The 20,164-nt window shown below is 42.0% G+C and overlaps 1 protein-coding gene across 1 annotated transcript in view; it reads left to right on the top strand.

The window, feature by feature from the left end:
- Positions 1–20,164, top strand: part of LOC115128281 (superkiller complex protein 2-like) — a 48,479-nt gene that overhangs the window by 11,890 nt on the left and 16,425 nt on the right. Inside the window, exons 12-25 of the mRNA XM_029657984.2 lie at positions 17–101; positions 221–327; positions 660–806; positions 941–1,037; positions 1,236–1,448; positions 7,309–7,419; positions 7,559–7,670; positions 11,544–11,662; positions 17,713–17,844; positions 18,217–18,354; positions 18,588–18,692; positions 18,828–18,963; positions 19,186–19,312; positions 19,628–19,838. Of these exons, the coding sequence (XP_029513844.2) occupies positions 17–101; positions 221–327; positions 660–806; positions 941–1,037; positions 1,236–1,448; positions 7,309–7,419; positions 7,559–7,670; positions 11,544–11,662; positions 17,713–17,844; positions 18,217–18,354; positions 18,588–18,692; positions 18,828–18,963; positions 19,186–19,312; positions 19,628–19,838 (1,840 nt within the window). The remainder of the gene's footprint in view (positions 1–16; positions 102–220; positions 328–659; positions 807–940; positions 1,038–1,235; positions 1,449–7,308; positions 7,420–7,558; positions 7,671–11,543; positions 11,663–17,712; positions 17,845–18,216; positions 18,355–18,587; positions 18,693–18,827; positions 18,964–19,185; positions 19,313–19,627; positions 19,839–20,164) is intronic.

Below are 20,164 nucleotides of genomic sequence, written 5' to 3'. Positions count from 1 at the left end.
TCTCCCTCTCTCGTAGGTCCATGCTCTATAACGGTTCAGAGGTCATCAGAGATTTAGAGTGGGTGATCTTTGACGAAGTTCACTACATCAATGATGCTGAGGTAACAGAGAAGCCTCGCTGTCAAAACCTTCCCCTCTCACTGTTCCAGTCAGTCACATGTCACTAAATCTCATTCTCCCGTTTTCTTTCCTTCCCCTTCTGTCTTTCTCTCCCTCTTAGAGAGGAGTGGTGTGGGAGGAGGTTCTGATCATGTTACCTGACCACGTCAGCATTATTCTGCTGAGTGCCACTGTCCCCAACGCTGTGGAGTTCAGTGAGTGGATCGGGTACGTTGTCAACTATTGCCTACTGTCAACACCTGTCAACACCATACCCAAAGCATGTATGCACGCAAAGACACTGTTAAACCATGCACGCTTTCTTGACCCTAATTATGGACCCTAATTCTAGGCTATATCTAGGGCCCAGAGTATTTCTTGTTTAAGTCACGTGGTTCAAAACAACTCCTGGTCCTAGTTAAAGTGCAGTAATAGCCGTCACGGTATGGTGCTTTTATAGTGTTCAATGTTGTGCTTGGCCTCTAGTATATAAATGGAATGACGTCAGAGCTGTGTATGGTTGCTTCAGTTTCTCCGCTCCCTTCCTCTCTCCTCTCCAGGCGCATTAAGAAGAAGCACATCTATGTGATCAGCACAGCGAAGAGACCTGTGCCTCTGGAGCACTACCTGTACACAGGCAACAGTACCAAGACCCAGAAAGAGATGTTCCTACTGCTGGACCCTACAGGCAACTTCCAAACCAAAGGGTACGTACACGCACACACACACACACACACACACACACACCTGGGCTCATGGATATGTTAGGGTTGTCATTAGACCTGGGACGATAAAACAAAAATTAATGATACCAACCGTTGGTGTTTTCTTTGTTTTTAAGGTACTATTCTGCAATAGATGCCAAAAAGGAACGCACCAGTAAACACGCCCAGTCCTTTGGGACGAAAAATGCATCTCAGAAGACTACACCCAACCAGGTACAGAATATCACACCTACTCTCCGTCTCTGTCCCCCTTACCCTCTCTGTCACTCATTCATCCTCATGGAAGCACATCTGTCAGTCTTTGAACATCTTCTCCACTTTGCCATTTCGCCATTGGCCATCTTCTCTCTGTATAATTTCTTTACTCTTTCCCTCTCTATTTTCTCATCCCTCTCTCCATCTCTCCACCAGGACCGGGCGGTGTGGCTTTCCCTCCTCCACTTCCTGTCCCAGCGCCAGCAGACCCCCGTCGTGGCATTCACCTTCTCCAGGACGCGCTGCGACGACAACGCCCGCTCTCTAGCCTCCATGGACCTCACCAGCTCGGGGGAGAAGAGCGACATCCACTCCTTCTTCCAGAAGAGCCTGAGCCGCCTCAGGGGAGGGGACCGCCAGCTGCCCCAGGTAGGGTGCACTCTGGCTGGGACCGGTTTTCTTCAATGTCTGGAAGAACTAAGACCTGCTTATCAAGTGTACCCATGTTATAACTGACTTTTTCAGACATAACATAGGTACAGCAGATCCCCTTACTGTATGGGACACTTTTAAATGTGCCTTTAGAGGCAATGCAATTCAGTACTCATCTATAAAACAAAAGCAATTTCGATCAAAAGAGTCCATATTAACAAAGGAAATTGAAGGACTAACAGTACAGTTAGATAGCAATAAAAACAGTACTATAGAGGCTCAGAATAAGTTAAAGGAAAAACAAAAAGAAATGGAGGAATTTATTCAAGAAAGATCTTGTGTAATATATTATAATAATAAAGTGAACTGGATGGAATATGGGGAAAAATGCACCAAATTCTTTTTCAATCTTTAATATAGAAATGCTACCAAAGAAAATGTATTAAAACTTGTTACAAATTATGGAGTCACGCAGGATTCATCAAATTATATTTTGAAAGAGGAAGTAAAGTACTTTAAGAATATGTTTTCATTTCTGGCTCCTCCATCTCCACTAACTGAAACTAATTGTATGGATTTCTTTCCTAATAATAATGTAAAAAATGTATATCTGTACAGAAAGACTCATGTGAAGGCCAAATTACTGAGGAGGAACTGCTTGAGGCAATTGGGGCCTTTAAGGATGGGAAAACTCCAGGGTTGGATGGCATACTAGTGGAAGTATACAAAACTTTTTTGGGTATACTTAAAGGACCATTATTGGCTTGTTTTAACCACTCCTATATAAATGGTAGATTATCAGACACGCAACAAGAAGGTCTGATATCATTATTACTGAAACAGGACCCAAGTGGTATATATAAAGATCCAGTCTGAACCTCTTACACTTCAGTGTTGTGATGCAAAAATCCTAGCAAAATGCTTGGCACATAGAATTAAAAAAGTATTGTCAGATATTATTCATCCTAATCAGACAGGTTTTTTACATGGATGATACATTGGAGATAATATAAGACAAGTACTGGAAACAATAGAACACTGTGAAATATCGGGGACACCAGGCCTGGTTTTCATAGCTGATTTTGAAAAGGCTTTTGATAAAAATGACTGGAGTTTATATATAAATGCCTAGAATATTTCAATTTTAGGGAATCTCTTATAAAATGGGTTAAGGTTATGTCTAGTAACCCTAGGTGTAAAATAATAAATAATGGCTACATCTCAGAAAGTTTTAAACTATCTATAGGAGTAAAACAAGGTTGTCCACTATCGGCATATCTATTTATTATTGCCATCGAAAAGTTAGCTGCTAAGATTAGATCAAACAATAATATTAAGGGATTAGAAATCCGTGGCTTAAAAACTAAAGTGTCATTGTACACTGATGATTCATGTTTTCTTTTAAAACCACAATTGGAGTCTCTCCACGGCCTCTTAGAGGATCTAGATACTTTTGCTATCCTCTCTGGATTAAAACCAAATTCTGATAAATGTACCATATTACGTATTGGATCACTAAAAAATTCACATTTTACATTACCATGTAGTTTACCAATTAAATGGTCTGAAGGAGATGTGCACATACTTGGTATACAAATCCCAAAAGAAAGAAATTCTCACTCCAATCAATTTTTATAGAAAGTTAGCAAAAATAGATAAGATCGTTCTACCATGGAAAGGAAAATACCTGTCTATTTGTGGAAAAATCACCATGATTAACTCCTTAGTTATATCACAGTTTACCTATTTGCTTATGGTTTTGCCTACACCTAGTGACCTGCTTTTTAAATTATATGAACAAAAAATATTCAATTTCATTTGGAATGACAAGCCAGATAAAATTAAAAGGGCCTATTTATATAATGAATATGAATTTGGTGGGCAGAAATGATTAAATATTAAAGCATTAGACCTCTCACTAAAGGCATCAGTCATAAAAAAGTTATACTTAAATCCAAACTGGTTCTCTAGTCAATTGGTACGAATGTCTCATCCTATATTCAGGAAGGGCCTTTTCCCCTTTATTTTGATTACACCTGTTCACTTTCAGTTGTTTGAAAAATTTCCAAAATATCTTTATTTTTTAAACAAGCCTTAGAAAGTTGGTTGCAATTTCAGTTTAATCCACCTGAAAGGACGGAACAAATAGTACAACAAATATTGTGGTTAAATTCAAATATATTAATTGATTAAAAAAACTGTATTTATCGAAGGGGGAAAAAAAAGGTATAATTTTAGTGAATGATATCATAAATAGGACTGGTGGAGTTATGTCACACATGCAGCTAATACAGACATATGGAAATTACAACCAATTAATTGCAGCATTACCACAAAAATGGAAGAGGCAAGTAGAAGGGGAAAAAAGTAAGGAACTTGTATGTCGGCCATGTATTAAAGAACATAAATGGTTAAAGAAAAGTCTGATAAATAAAAACATATACCAATTTCATTTAAGGACCAAAATACTGACAGCTGTGCCATATAAATTGCAAAATAGTTGGGAAGAGATTTATGTACCCATTCCATGGCACATGGTTTATGAATTGATGCGCAAAACAATGCGGATTAAAAATAAAATCAATATAAATTACTATACAAAATTCTTGCAACTAATAGAATGTTATACATATGTTATACATTATACAATGTTCCCAGCTCTGCAGATTCTGCTGTGAGGAGGCAGAGTCATTAGATCATTTATTTTGGTATTGTCCATATGTAGCTCGTTTTTGGTCACAGGTCCAGGAATGGCTGAAGAATTGCAACATTTGCCTAGAACTAACGCTACAGATAGCAATACTGGGTGATTTGAAAAGCCATAGTCAATCAATCAATAATATAAGAATTATTTTAGCAAAAAAAAATAGGAAGGTTAAATTATTTTGTGAAGCATCACAGCACAGTTGAGAAATATATGGCAAATAGAAATCCGAAAGGGATGATGTTGAGGGATAGCTGGGAGGGGTTGAATGGAGCTGAAGGGTGGGACTAATAACAAGATTAACAATGTAAAGCATACGGGATCTGTAAAATGTATATAGGTTCAGAACTTCTGTGAAATAGCATAGTTACAAATAGAAATCAAACTGGATGGACATCAGAAATAGAGGAAGGACTAAGAACAAACAAGAGAGAACTATTAGACTGTGTCTGTAGAGTGTGTATAAGATGTATGGATTGAAGGTAGAAGCAGAAGTGTTTATTAGTTTACTCCAATTGGGGGATCGGCAGAAGGGTTTTGCGGGGAATAATAATAAAGTTATATTCTTTAAAAAAGGTATGTATGTCTATACAGGTATGTGTATGTATATATGTGTATATATATGCATGCATGTATGGATATATATATTTACCCAAAAAATATGGGGGATTGGAAATTATGCAGACAATTACATTGGAAGCAACATTCTTTCCGCAATATTAAGCTGATCCTCCCTCTAAAAATATATATATATTTTTTAAAGTGTACCCATGTTCTACTGTTCTACTGTTTCATGCAAACATCAACAATGCAATGAATTTGGCTCACATTGCTTCAAATGTATTATTCCCTATCATAGCCAATTGTAGCAAATAGATTGAACTGTTGGAAATGTAACCTAGGAATTGTTAGATTGGTCATTTACATTTTAGTTGTTACTTTTGGCTAATATTCAAGATAATATACTGATTAATTACTGGAATAATATAGTTATCCTATCCAGTAGTTATCATTAACCGTTATACCATTAATCCCCATTAACAATAGTCTAATCAACAGTCAATTTACTATATTCTCATTCTGAATAGCCGTCAGTTCTGGAACTGCAAAAACCCAGTCGCTCGCAAATGACTTCAATGCCATATAATTCATTCAAGTTTTTTTTTTACCAAACTAAACTTGTTGGAAAATGAGGTAGTTAAGAGGTATGATATAAAGATGGGGTACTTTGGGATGCGACACAGTTATTGAGGGGAGAGGCTCCACAGGTCAATATGAATGGCTTGCATACTCAACTCAGGCAAATACAACAACACTTTCACAGGACTTTTGAGAATGATTTGATCTTATTCATTGAAAGAGAAAATGTGAGCGCGCTACATCGACATAGGCTTTCACAACCGGGAAACCATAGAGCTCACCAATCAGGAATAGACATGAACTAGGCTACCAATTAGCATCCGATGTGGGCAGTGGTGCGACAGTTTTGATCATGGGTTTGTAAATTAGATCGGCCGTCTTACAATACTCAATGACTTCCACCACTTTACACACACACCACTTTCAGAGGAAAAGAAGAAGGCAACAGGATAAATTACTTGCATGGGCTAACGCCTGCTATGTTGCAATTCCGTTAGGATGGGATGGAGCTGGTTTAAAGGTTGTTGTCTCTCTCGACAGTAATGTTGAGGCCAGCAGGCTGAAGTAGCTCACAGCCGAATGAGCTACACCCACTTCTCTCTGTTCTCAGTCCATTAGAGCATTTCCGTGAAGTGAATTCTTCCTCTGGTCCCAGCCCATCCCGATTGTGAACTCAGTCAGTTAGTCTTGAATGAGCATACAGTGCGTTCCGCAGGATCACCTCTGGGATGATTGCTTCTGTCTGAGTAGGATATGGTTTCGTCAATAGGTGTTTGGCCTCCAAGGAGATGTAGGTTATTCATTCAACTGGTGTGGCCCACTGCGAAGCAACATGATCTGCCAGTCTCTTTTTAATTTAAAAAAATGTAACCTTCATTTAACTAGGCAAGTCCGTTAAGAACAAATTCTTATTTACAATGACGGCCTACCTGGGCCTCCCCTAACCCAGACGACGCTAGGGCAATTGTGTGCAGCACTATGGGACTCCCGATCACGGCCGGTTGTGATACAGCACAGGATCGAACCAGGGTCTGCAGTGACACCTCTAGTACTGAGATGCAGTGCCTTAGACCGCTGCGCCAGTCTGGAGCCCTGTTAGCAAGTCTTGTAGCTATATTCACAGAGGCCGGGCTGATTAGGCCGGACAGGGTGTCACAGGATCACCCTGTTGATTCTGAGAATTCAGCACAGTTATGTTCATTGAGATTTCCTCATAAGTGTCCACAGTATGTTCCTACTGTGCAGAAAACAGTTAAACAGTCCCGGGGATGAAATATGTAGCATGTAGGTTCTAAACATGCTTTGAGTAAAATATACATTAAATTCCCTTTTAATGACATAGAAATGTCAGGAGAAAACTCTCACAGTATGCTTCAAGTTATACCAACATGTTATGAGTCTTTCAGTTTGAAACGTGTTTAAATGTCACTGGTGCAATTGCCACTACTTTTCCCTCTTGTTAAAAGGAAAATCATAGCCTGACCCCCCCTCTTTCTTTGAATCTACATCCACTGTGCCTGAAAGTCTAGTTGGTAATCAACAGTAACACATGCAGGTCGTAAGATGGTCTGCTAATCGGAAGAAATTGTCTGTTCTTTGTCTCCTCAACCTCCCCAGGGGACACTCGGAGTCGCTAAACGGGGGAAAGGGAGAGGGGTTTATTGTTCTTGTGATAGGGGCGTCTTGTAAGCTACTCAGTGACTGGAAGGGCTAACCCCCCTTTCACCACATCGATGCGTGCACAGGGAACATCTGCTCCTTCATCATTCATAGCTTGAGGGAGGCGCTATCGATAACAAAACTACATGTCTTGGCCTGGAGGGTGCGTGACACTCGTCGTGGGCTCTCGTTACAACAAAGTCATTTAGCAGATGGTCTTATCCAGAGTGACTTACAGGAGCAATTAGTGTTAAGTGCTTTGCAGCGACCATTCAGTTACTGGCCCAATGCTCTTAGCCGCTATGCTACTCGCCGCTCCACCTGTCTTGTTACCAACCCCTCCTCTGTTGTTAGATCCTGTTGATGAGGGACCTGCTGAAGAGGGGGATCGCCGTGCATCACAGCGGCATCCTGCCAATCCTAAAGGAGGTCATTGAGATGCTGTTCTCACGGGGGCTAGTAAAGGTGAGTCTTATTGGTTCAATTTTTAAATCAGTGTGACTATTTGTCAATATCTTGAAACTCCATGTCTGGTCAAAAGTCCTAGCTCTACCTCTGCATTTAACGTCTTGACACGCTTTACAAATGAATGTCTCTCTCTCAGGTTCTGTTTGCCACTGAGACGTTTGCTATGGGAGTGAATATGCCCGCGAGGACAGTTGTGTTTGACAGCATACGGAAACACGATGGTACCGGCTTCCGAAACCTGCTGCCTGGTACGGTCCCTTCCTCCCCTTCCCTTCCTTCTCATGCGTTTATATACACACAACGTCCTTTTCATTCATTCACTCTCTCTTTCTTTGTCTCTCGCTGTCACTCTGTCTCTGAGAAAGCAGACGTAACATCAGCACTTTCGTTATGGCAAAAGGAAAAATCATTTAATTATCCAAGGCCTTCATTTTTTTTTGAAGGCACACTTGAATTAACAGCTGATTTGCACATTAATTCAAATGAGGAGAATTTTAAACAGATAGAGAAGCTGAGTGTGAGTGCTTACCGGAAGTATTTTCATCTGATTGATGCCACTTCAATCTCTCTCTCTCTCTCTCTCTGATGTTTGATTGTAGAGGGAAAAAATAGAATGGATGTTTTTCTACAGAGGGATGTTTTTCTAAGAGTTCTTAGTACCATATGACCAGGGTTTCCGATAGCTGGTAAATGCCAATAAATATAATTGTTCCGGTCAAATTGTCCGGGTGAAAAATAAAGTCTATTGCAAAATACGTTTTTTAAATTAATTGATGGAAAACCAGTCTATGTGCTCCAACTTCAAAGGAAAATATACTTCATAGGCTAATAAATCCTCAAGCTGCTCGGTAATTTGTGTCGGGTGTGCGTGTTTTTAATTTTACTCACGCAAAAGATGCAAGGGATTTAAGCTAAATGTACCCCGACTGTTCACAATTGACGAAGATTGTGTTGATTATCACCATTTCCAAACAGGGGATTCTTTCTCCAAAACAGTAAAGACAGCCTTAAGATCCCGCCTTCATAAGGACAAAGTAAAGAGGCTCATTGGCACTGGAAGCCGCTCCAAGGTTTTGGACAGTTTTGACTTATCCAACAGCAGCGGCTCACTTTGAGCAGGCCAAGGTCTGCCGCAAACGCAAGTAAATTGGAGGCAAATGATTGTGTTGGTCAGGCACAGTCCTAGTAGTTCTGCTGCCACCCTAGGCCAGATCAACATATGCCGCCCCTGTGTCATGTATAGCATAGAGATTTGGAATTAATTGATAGGGTAGAGTAATGATGTGTATCATGCGCAATTGGTGCATTTCAGTTTCTACGTATTCACATCGGAGAGTTACAATGTTGCAATCACTAGGCAGCCAACTGCCTATCGTAGGAAACAGAGTTGTTATCAATAAGCCAAATACGTATATCTTACATGACACGAGTCACGTCTCCACAATAAGTTTAAATTACAATAACCAGAACATTTATTAACATCATCCAGTAGAACTGTTTATTTTAATTCGATTTTATTTACAATGACGGCCTACCCCGGCCAAACCCTCCCCTAACCCGGACGACGCTGGGCTAATTGTGCGCCGCCCTATGGAACTCCCGATCACGGCCGGTTGTGATACAGCCCGGGATCGAACCAGGGTCTGTAGTGACGCCTCTGGCCACTGCACCACTCGGGAGCCTCAGCTGTAAAAAGAGAGCGATATCATTTGAGCTTTGGAAAACGAGTGCTTCATAAATGCACGGTGCAGGCCTCCTTTCACAGCTGCATTGTAAAATAAGCTTTCTCTCAATGAACCAGCATTAACAAATGCATTTACATTCTGAATTTGATTGTCCAAGATCATTTTGATAATTTCTTCACTTTGTGGCCACCTAGAGTGGCCTCTTTCCACTGCTGTGGTTCTGAATCGCAGCGGGAGTGGGGCGGGCCGGCCCTGGTGTTCGTAGACAGCCTTGTTTTGTTATTTACTAGGCCTAATTTAAATGTAGGCGACTTGTTCTTCTAGTCTAAATGTTTACATTTTTTAAAATGATATTAATTTATGATTTATAGCAGGGATGAAGACGCAACAGGCAATGTTTTGCTTTTCAATAAAACCTGTCATGTTGGTATAAGAAACATAGTTCTACTTTATTTTGTTATAGCTCATTTCTATTCTGTTAAACTAAATTACAATAGGGCCTCCCGAGTGGCGCAGTGGTCTAAGGCTCTGCATCGCAGTGTTGAGGCGTCACTCCTGGGAGTCCCATTGGGGGCAAAGTTGTCCCGGTTAGGGGAGGGTTTGGCCAGGAAGCTTTCCTTGGCTCATCACGCTCTAGCGACTCCTTGTGGCGGTCCGGTCGCCTCCAAGCAGACTTCATTGGTGCTGCTGGCTTCCGGGTTAAACGAGCGGGTGTTAAGAAGCAGCGCAGCTTGGCAGGTCACGGAGGACGCATGACTCGACCTTCGTCTCTCCCGGGCCCATTGGGAGAGATTGACACGAGATTGGTTCGCAATTTGGTATCACAAAATTGGGGAGAAAAAAGGGGGAAAATTACAACAACAAAAACATTTTATAATAATAAATGACAATAATCTAAATGTGATTTTGAGCACCGTGGGTAGACGTCCTAATGCGTTACGCAGCCAATGCATATGGATGTCCAGTAAATTTCTCAAATGTCCGGTGAATTAAAATCTTGAGGGTCACTTTGTCTGGTGCCAAATTTTCATAACGGAAACCCTGAGTATGACTAACCTCTTTTGTCTCTGCCTGTTTTGGCTTGCTCTCTCTCTCTGTCTGTAGTCTGTAATCATGAAGTGCTTTGAGAGGCTGGTTATAGCACACATAAACTCCATCATCCCAGACACCGTAGACCCACTCCAATTTGCATACCGCCTCAACAGATCCATAGACAACACAATCTCTATTGTACTCCACACTACCCTCACCCACCGAGATAAGAGGAATACCTATGTGAGAATGATGTTCATTGACTACAGCTCTGCGTTCAGCACCATTTCCCCATCCAAGCTCCTCACCAAGCTTAGGACTGGGACTGAAAACCTTCCTCTGCAACTGGATCCTGGACTTCCTGACAGGCCGACCCTAGGTGGTGAGGGAAGGCAACATCACATCCGCCACACTGACACTCAACACGGGGGCCCCACAGAGGTGTGTGCTTAGTCCCTTCCTGTACTCCATGTTTACACACGACTGCTTGACCATGCACAACTCCAACACCATCATCAAGTTTGCTGACAACAGGACAGGGGCGGTGTGTGGAGTGTGGGGCGGAACAGCAACCTCTCCCTTAACATCAGTAAGACTAAGGAGCTGTTTGTGGACTACAGGAAGGGGGGGGGGCAGTACATCCCCATTCACATCGACAGGGCTGCAGTGGAGCGGGTCGAGAGCTTTAAATCACTGTGTCCAAATCACGAAGAACTTAAAATGGTCCACTCACACTCGCACAGTCGTGAAGAAGCTTTCATCAAGGCAAAGTGTGGCTAATTTGAAGTATAAAATATATTACTACATGATTCCAAATGTTTTATTTCATGTCTTCACTGTTATTCTACGATGTAGAAAATAGTAAAAATAAAGAAATACCCTTGAATAAGTAGGTATGTCCAAACTTTTGACTGGTACTGTACATATACTCACTCCATAATTTGCTCACACATACATTTATACTGACTCTACACACACCCACTCACATACAGTCATCATATACGCTGCTGCTACTCTGTTTATCATATCCTGATGCCTAGTCAACTTACACCTGTACATATCTACCTCTATCGATACAGTATCGCTGCACATTGTAAATATGGTACTGGAACTGACCCTGTATATAGTATGCGTACGTACATTGTGTTCTTATTTTTAAATCGCGTGCTTTTTTGTTCTACCTTATTTTTAGTATTACATTGTTATTGACTACTGCGTTGTCGTGGTTAGAGCTGGCAAGAAATGCATTTCACTGCATGTGACATTAACTTGACACTTCTCTCTCTCATGTTTGAGTGGAGAGGAGAAAATAGAATGGATGTTTTTCTACATATTTAAGAGCTCTTAGTACTGTATGACTAACCTCTTTGTCTGTCTCTCTCGCTCTCGCTCTCTTTCTCTCAGGTGAGTATATCCAAATGGCTGGTAGAGCTGGTAGGAGAGGTCTGGATGCCACAGGCACTGTCATCATCCTATGCAAGTCAGGGGTACATGATATGGGAGAACTACATGTCATGATGCTGGTAAGGCTTCCACTGTCGCCTTACATTTAATACCGCTATATCAGTGTTTTATGACAGTTTTTTGTGATCAAGTTTTTATAATTTTTGGGGTTGACAGGACAAACACAAACCAACAGATATTACACAAATACACATTTATCCCCCAAAATCCCTCTCCACTTTCCACCTGCAGGACGCTATTACTTGAGTGCATATATCAAAGTAGTGATTTTAAAGTGTTGTAGTCCATATGTTACTATTGTCTGACTTTGTACCATACAGTCGAGAGATTGACAGTTCAAGTTGGACAAAGATTACAGGTAATTTATGAGATATTTTGTAGCCATGATGCGAAGTTGGAACCGGTGTTTTTCTGGATCAAACACGCCAAATAAATGGACAATTTGTATATATAACGATGGAATGAATCGAACAAAAGGACCATTTGTGATGTTTATGGGACATATTGGAGAAGAAGCTCGTCAAAGGTAAGGCGTGGATTATATCTTTATTTGTGAGTTTCGTGTTGCGCCTGGCGGGTTGAATTATGATTGTCTGTCTTTGTTTGATGGGGTGCTGTCCTCAGATAATCGCATGGTTTGCTTTCGCCGTAAAGCCTTTTGAAATCTGACACATTGGCTGGATTAACAACAAGTGTAGCTTTAATTTGGTGTAATGCATGTGTGATTTCATGAAAGTTTAATATTTATAGTAATTTAATTTGGCGATCTGCCATTTCATCAGATGTTGTCAAATCGATCACGCTAAAGGGATTTGATCCATAGGAAGTTTAAGAACAAATTATTATTGACAATGACGGACTATGAACAGTGGACTAACTGCCTTGTTCAGGGGCAGAAAGACTTTTACCTTGTCAGCTCGGGGATTCGATCTAGCAACCTTTCGGTTACTGGCCCAATGCTCTAACCACTAGGCTACCTGCCGTCCCCTTCCCATTTAGCCAACTTAATTAATTATATTTGGCATTGCTACACATGGAGCCTCTGACTGTCAACAACAAGCTACACGCGTGAAATACTTGTGTAGGCTGTAGCTACGGTATGGATTTTTATGGGGCGCAGGTTATAAAACATTAAAAAGTTTGTTTTTATTAAATTAGGAATGTCATGGTATATCCTTCCTTGTGTGTAGCAATGCCACATATATTATATTATTTAAGACAAAGCCTTTAAAAATGTTCCCCCTAAAGAATGTGTACTTAAGTATTCGAATACTTATGTCCATTCTGATATTAACGTCCTTTTGGATATTCGTATATTCGAATTCTATGCCCATCCCGAGTATATTTTTGTTCCATTTTGAATATATTGTTAATTGATGATATGTTGCTTTGAGTAGTCATATACTGAACAAGAATATAAACGCAACAATTTCAAAGATTTAACTGAGTTGCAGTTCATATAAGGAAATCAGTCAATGTAAATAAATTCATTAGGCCCTAATCTATGGATTTCACATGACTGGGAATACAGATAAGCATCTGTTTGGTCATAGATATCTTTTAAAAAAGTCAGGGACATGGATCAGAAAACCAGTCATTATCGGGTGTGACCACCATTTGCCTCATGTAGAACGACACATCTCCTTCACATAGAGTTGATCAGGCTGTTAAGTCTGGAATCTTTTCCCACTCCTCTTCAATGGCTGTGCGAATTTTCTGGATATTGGCGGGAACTGGAACACGCTGTCGTACACGTCGATCCAGAACATCCCATGCATGCTCAATGGGTGAAATGTCTGGTGAGTATGCATAACTGGGACATTTTCAGATACCAGGAATTGTGTACTTGCGACATGGGGCAGTGCATTATCATGTTGAAACATGAGGTTATGGCGGCAGATGAATGTCACGACAATGGGTCTCAGGATCTCGTCACAGTATCTCTGCATTCAAATTGCCATCGATAAAATGCAATTATGTTCGTTGTCCGGAGCTTATGACTGCCCATACAATAACACCATCGCCTCCATGAGGCACTCTGTTTACAACTTTGACATCAGCAAACCGCTCTCCCTCACGACGCTATACATGCTGTCTGCCATCTGCCCGGTACAGTTGAACCCAGTATTCATCCATGAAAAGCACACTTCTCCACCGTGCCAGTGGCCTTTGAAGTTGCGCATTTTCCCACTGAACTCGGTTATGACGCCGAACTGCAGTCAGGTCAAGAGCCTAGTGAGGACAACGAGCACACAGATTCGCAGTTTGTGAAGAAATTCTTTATTTGTGGAAATCCACAGTTCCAACAGTCTGGGAGGCTGGTCTCAGATGATCCTGCAGCTGAAGAAGCCGGATGTGGAGGTCCTGGGCTGGCGTGGTTACATGTGGTCTGCGGTTATGAGGCGGGTTGTACGTACTGCCAAATTCTCTAAAACGACATTGGAGGCGGCTTATGGTAGAGAAATTAACTTTTAAATTCTCTGGCAACAGCTCTGGTGGACATTCCTGCAGTCATCATGCCAATTGCACACACCCTCAAAACTTGAGACATCTGTGGCATTGTGTTGTGTGACAAAACTGCACATTTTAAAGTTGTCTTTTATTGTCCCCATTACCTGTGTAATGATCATGCTGTTTAATCTGCTTCTTGATATGCCACACCTGTCAGGTGGATGCATTATCTTGGCGAAGGAGAAATGCGCACTAAAACGGATGTAAACACATTTCTGCAACCCCCCCCAAAATTCTGTGTATAACATTTGGTCAAGAATATGCCCTTTCTTACCCTTGCTGTCATTATTTTGTGAATTGGGTGAGATACTTTCTCTGAACCCCAGGGTACCCCATAAGCACTTAGAGTAGGACAAGGCTGCAAATAAAAGGAATATGAAGAACCAGGTCGATCTTATTGCTTTTCAAATCTTGGTGATTTATTTATTTATTGTTTATTTTTTCTGCTAAAAAGAATAACAGTTGGGAGTATGAATGATTTTTAACAATTCTACATAACTTTTTACAATGAAAATTGTTTAATAAACATCCATGTTACATTCACTGATTAAACTGATATAAAATTTGACCGCTAAAATATTTTATTTAAATAAACTGTGCGACTCTGCTAACATTTGACAGTGATGGTCCCAGGTGGTCCCTGGAAAGGAGACGTTTAGAAACCACTGCTCTACATCAGTCAGTTCTTTTTTAGAAGTGTATTACTTGGCTTACTTTTCCCATGGGTGAGGGGATAGCTCTTAGAATTAGAAAGGGATTGCTTTTCTACCAAGGATATAATAATAAAAATAACCATATTTCCTATTTAAATCCAAAATCACGCAATAGATTCCATCTACCTCGCCCACGAAGTGCTCCGCCATTGTACAGAATATAGACTGCGTCCCAATTGGCGCCCTATGTAAGTGCACTACTCTTGACCAGGGCCCATAGGGAACTGGTCAAAATTTGTGCATTATGTAGGTTTTGGGAATAGGGTTGCTGTATAGGAAAAAGCCATACAGTCCTCTTGGGTTGCTGCGTGCTAGATTGCATAAACAAGTGCCTCATTAAACTGTCAAGGGCCTTATTTTTAACTGACCTCTCTAATGTGGGGCTTTAGAGTGGACTATTTCCACCCTGAATTGGTCCTCCTGCTGCTATACTGTAGAAAATATGATAAATTCTCCCTATTACCCTCTCGCTGCCCACTACCGTTGTTGATCAATTGTTGGATCAGTCTTCAGATAAGTTGCTAACTGTAATTGCTCGATAGTAGTGGTAGCTAATCGCTGACTGTTAGTGTATAACTATGGGCCAAAGTTGTTCCTGGTCCGATCATCAGGGGAAAATGTAGGCTCCTATAACAGTTGTTTGCTTTTCTAATTGCTGTCTATATGATTAGAAATGCTCAACTTCATCCTCCGTACCTCCACCCTGTGTGATCTAGCACGAACCTTTCTCAATCCACTTTAAAAGGTTCCTGCTCCATTACCTCCAATTATTTATCTTTTTTGTGTATACAACATAAAAGTGACATTCATTTTAAATGACATCCATTTTAATTATACTTCTTCTTTGTCGCCCAGGGTAAGTGAGGGGGTGATTTTCACCGTTTCCTACTACAAAAAGAGTCTAAATGGATCCACCTCCTAGATACTATTGCTCCCCACGGATTAAACTAACAACTATAGCTGATCTGTTTTCTCTAGTATACCTTCCCAGACTTGACCAGTAGCCTTTTGGTTTTTTTCCTTGTTCTTCTGACTTATTGACAATCACCATGGTGTGCGTCTTGTTTTTTTACAGAACGTGTCTTACGCAACAGTGCATATATTGTCTTTTACGAACACAACTCTAAAACATTATCCCTTTATGCACTTCCTGTACATCCCTGTGTATTATTTTTCATGTTGTCTCTGTACACTGACTTGATCATGATGTGTGTGTGTGTATTTATGTTTTGTCTATAGTTTATTTTCCTGAAATGACATTTACTTGCCCACCTCTATTTCTAGAGGCATGTCACCTTCCGTCTACAACCCTGCCTGAGGAAGACTAGTAGTCGAAATGCGTTGTAGTTGTGCGTCCTGATGTACAATGCTGACTGCTCCTATATGTATTCTTTTGTAAATACTCAGCAAAAAAAGAACGTCCTCTCACTGTCAACTGCGTTTATTTTCAGCAAACTTAACATGTGTAAATATTTGTATGTACATAGCAAGATTCAACAACTGAGACATAAACTGAACAAGTTCCACAGACATGTGACTAACAGAAATGGAATAATGTGTCCCTGAACAAAGGGGGGGTCAAAATCAAAAGTAACAGTCAGTATCTGGTGTGGCCACCAGCTGCATTAAGTACTGCAGTGCATCTCCTCCTCATGGACTGTACCAGATTTGCCAGTTCTTGCTGTGAGATGCTACCCCGCTCTTCCACCAAGGCACCTGCAAGTTTCCGGACATTTCTGGGGGGGAATGGCCCTAGCCCTCACCCTCCGATCCAACAGGTCCCAGACGTGCTCAATTGGATGGAGATCCGGGCTCTTCGCTGGAGGGTCATGTCAGGATGAGCCTGCAGGAAGGGAACCACATGAGGGAGGAGGATGTCTTCCCTGTAACGCACAGCGTTGAGATTGTCTGCAATGACAACAAGCTCAGTCCGATGATGCTGTGACACACCGTCCCAGACCATGACGGACCCTCCACCTCCAAATCGATCCCGCTCCAGAGTCCAGGCCTCGGTGTAATGCTCATTCCTTCGACGATAAATGCGAATCCGACCATCACCCCTGGTGAGACAAAACTGCGACTCGTCAGTGAAGAGCACTTTTTTTCCAGTCCTGTCTGGTCCTTCGACGGTGGGTTTGTGTCCAAAATCGACGTTGTTGCCGGTGATGTCTGGTGAGGACCTGCCTGTACAACAGACCTACAAGCCCTCAGTCCAGCCTCTCTCAGCCTATTGCAGACAGTCTGAGCACTGATGGAGGGATTGTGCGTTCCTGGTGTGACTCGGGCAGTTGTTGCTGCCATCCTGTACCTGTCCCGCAGGTGTGATGTTTGGATGTACCGATCCTGTGCAGGTGTTGTTACACGTGGTCTTCCACTGCGAGGACGATCAGCTGTCCGTTCTGTCTCCCTGTAGCACTGTCTTAGGCGTCTCACAGTACGGACATTGCAATTTATTGCCCTGGCCACATCTGCAGTTCCTCATGCCTCCTTGCAGAATGCCTAAGGCACGTTCACGCAGATGAGCAGGGACCCTGGGCATCTTTCTTTTGGTGTTTTTCAGAGTCAGTAGAAAGGCCTCTTTAGTGTAATAAGTTTTCATAACTGTGACCTTAATTGCCTACCGTCTGTAAGCTGTTTGTGTCTTAACGATCGTTCCGCAGGTGCATGTTCATTAGTTGTTTATGATTCATTGAACATGGGAAACAGTGTTTAAACCTATTACAATGAAGATCTGTGAAGTTATTTTGATTTTTACAAATGATCTTTGAACGACAGGGTCCTGAAAAGGGCTGTTTCTTTTTTTGCTGAGTTTATATTCTCTAAGTAGTTCACTAAAGTTTGATGCGACGTACTGGCCGCCTACTCGTCTTCTTTCTTCGTTCTAGGGGAAGCCCACAGTGCTGCAGTCCCAGTTCAGGCTGACCTACACCATGATTCTCAACCTGCTGCGTGTGGAGGCCCTCAGAGTTACCGACATGATGAGGAGGAGCTTCTCTGAGAGCCACAGAGACACACAGGTACTGTGCTACATTACCCACAAGCACTTGGGGCAAAAGACTAGAGATAATGCATGACACGACAGTTGAGGACTACCAGTTAAAAAAATTGGTAGTCCTCAACTGAGTGGTTCTTAAATGGTCAAAGGACCGTTCAGCTTTTGATGGAAGGAGTCAGAACAGAAATATTGTCCCTAATATTAATATTTAATGTGACATTTATTCATGCTTATTGAGGATCTACATTCCTTTAGATTTTCTTTTACATAAAGTCTGTCTCTCCAACCTGCGTTTGTGTGTGTATATCAGAGGGGTTGGGTAAAAAAAAGAAAAAAGCAGCTCATATGACCTAATAAAAGTATATCTTATATTTTCCTCTCCTCTTTCTCTCAGGCCCATGAGCAGCAGATCGGTCAGTTGAAACAGACTCTGTCCTCTCTTCCTCCTCTGGACACGGAGGGTCAGCTGTCTGACCTACTGCCGTACTACTACACTGTCACTGAGCTACGCATCACCGCTGAGGCGCTGCAGGTACACACACAACATACTGTAGAGGCACGCACACACGCACTCACAAAGATACGTGCTCTCGGACACACACTTATGTATGTATAACACACGCACGGTTTCAAAACACTCAAGCTCAAACCACATCACAAAACAACTCAATATAATTGATTGTGAAAAAGTGTCAATTTTAAGAAAAAAAATAAATAAATACAACATCACTATGATTTGCTAATTGTCCGTCTGTCATCTTTCAGTGTGCAGTTCTGGGGTCCGTGAATGGGTTGAAGGCTCTCTCTGTGGGACGAGTGGTAGTGGTCAACAACAAACAGCACTTCAACGCCCTTGGAGTCCTCCTACAGGTGTGTGTCTGTGTGTGGGTGTGTCTGTGTGGGTGTGTGTGTGGACTGCAACTTTTTTTAGGTGACAAAGGCATGTCATGTAGTTATCGTTCTCACTTCTCCCCTCATCAATCCTTTATTTAATATCTGTCCCAGGTGTCCAGCGATTCAGTGAATCGTACGTTTACCGCTCTCGTCATCTGTGAGAAAGGCAACGAGGAGGGAGGAGGGGACAGCCCCAACGCCAGTGCCTTCCCCCACCTCTACAACACTGCCCTCTTTCTACCTGATGGTCAGTTCATGCACACATTTATTCATGGAAACTCACGCACGCACAGGGATTGATGCTCGACTTCTCCCTGTTAGAGACATACACATTTACCAATGAAGACTCAACATACACACACACAGCTAAGTGAACACGCACACATGCTAACACTAACTAACAAGCTCACATACGCTTCAACGGAATAACCAATAACGATTGTGTACGTTCTATATGATCCGCTGATAGGTCCCTGCAGTCACACGGTCCAGAAGCTGAAGCTACAGGACGTGTCAGCCATCACAGTCAAGACCCTGAAGGTGATCCCTGACCGAATCATTGACAACTATAACAAGAGGCAGCAGCCGCGCTTCAGGTGTGTGTGTGTGACAGTGGGACAATTTGTGTGTGTGCATTCATGCATTATCATGTAGCATATACAGTATGTTTCAGCCTTTTTGCACATTATGGCTCCACTAAGCCCACATAACCATGTTTATCTATGCAAATGAGGGGTTTATATTTATGATGTCATCATGACCACTCAACAGTGTCTTCCATCTGCCTTTCTTTTGTGAATAGCACTCTACATATCATTGAATGCACAGAAATAAAGAGCCGCCACTCTTGAGTCTATTTTCATCTTTCTCTCCTTCCTTCCATCCTTTCTCCCTCCCTCCATTTCTCACAGGCTTGATCCTCCGGGCCAAGCCATCTCCACGGCAACCCAGGAACTCCTGCGATTGGCGGAGGCCAACCCAGGCAGGGTGGTGACCCTTGACGCGGTGAATGACCTCCAGCTGAAGAGTGTGGATGTGGTGGAGGGCACCATGAGGCTGCGCGTGCTGCAGGACAGCCTCAAAGACTTCAACTGCATCCACTCACCCACCTTCTCAGAACAGGTGTGTGTGTGTGTGTGTGTGTGTGTGTGTGTGTGTGTCACTTCCACACACTGACCTGATATTGCCATAATGATGTCGGAGCACTCATATAATGAACAGAGACAGGTCTGACAGACAGTCTCCAGACACCTGTGTCTTCCTCTGTCTTCCTCTCTATCTTTTCCACTTCATTCTCCCTTTCCTTCCTTTTTTGTTTCAATCTATGGTCCAGGACAAAGGGTGTCAAGAGTAGGAGTTCTGATATTGGATCTGTTATTGTCTTTTTGATCATAATGAATTAGATTACATGGACAGGGTCAACCTGATCCCAGATCAGCACTTCTACT

This window comes from Oncorhynchus nerka, linkage group LG4 (assembly GCF_034236695.1).
Source record: "Oncorhynchus nerka isolate Pitt River linkage group LG4, Oner_Uvic_2.0, whole genome shotgun sequence".
Lineage (NCBI taxonomy): Eukaryota > Metazoa > Chordata > Actinopteri > Salmoniformes > Salmonidae > Oncorhynchus > Oncorhynchus nerka.
This window is presented reverse-complemented; position numbering and strand designations above follow the sequence as displayed.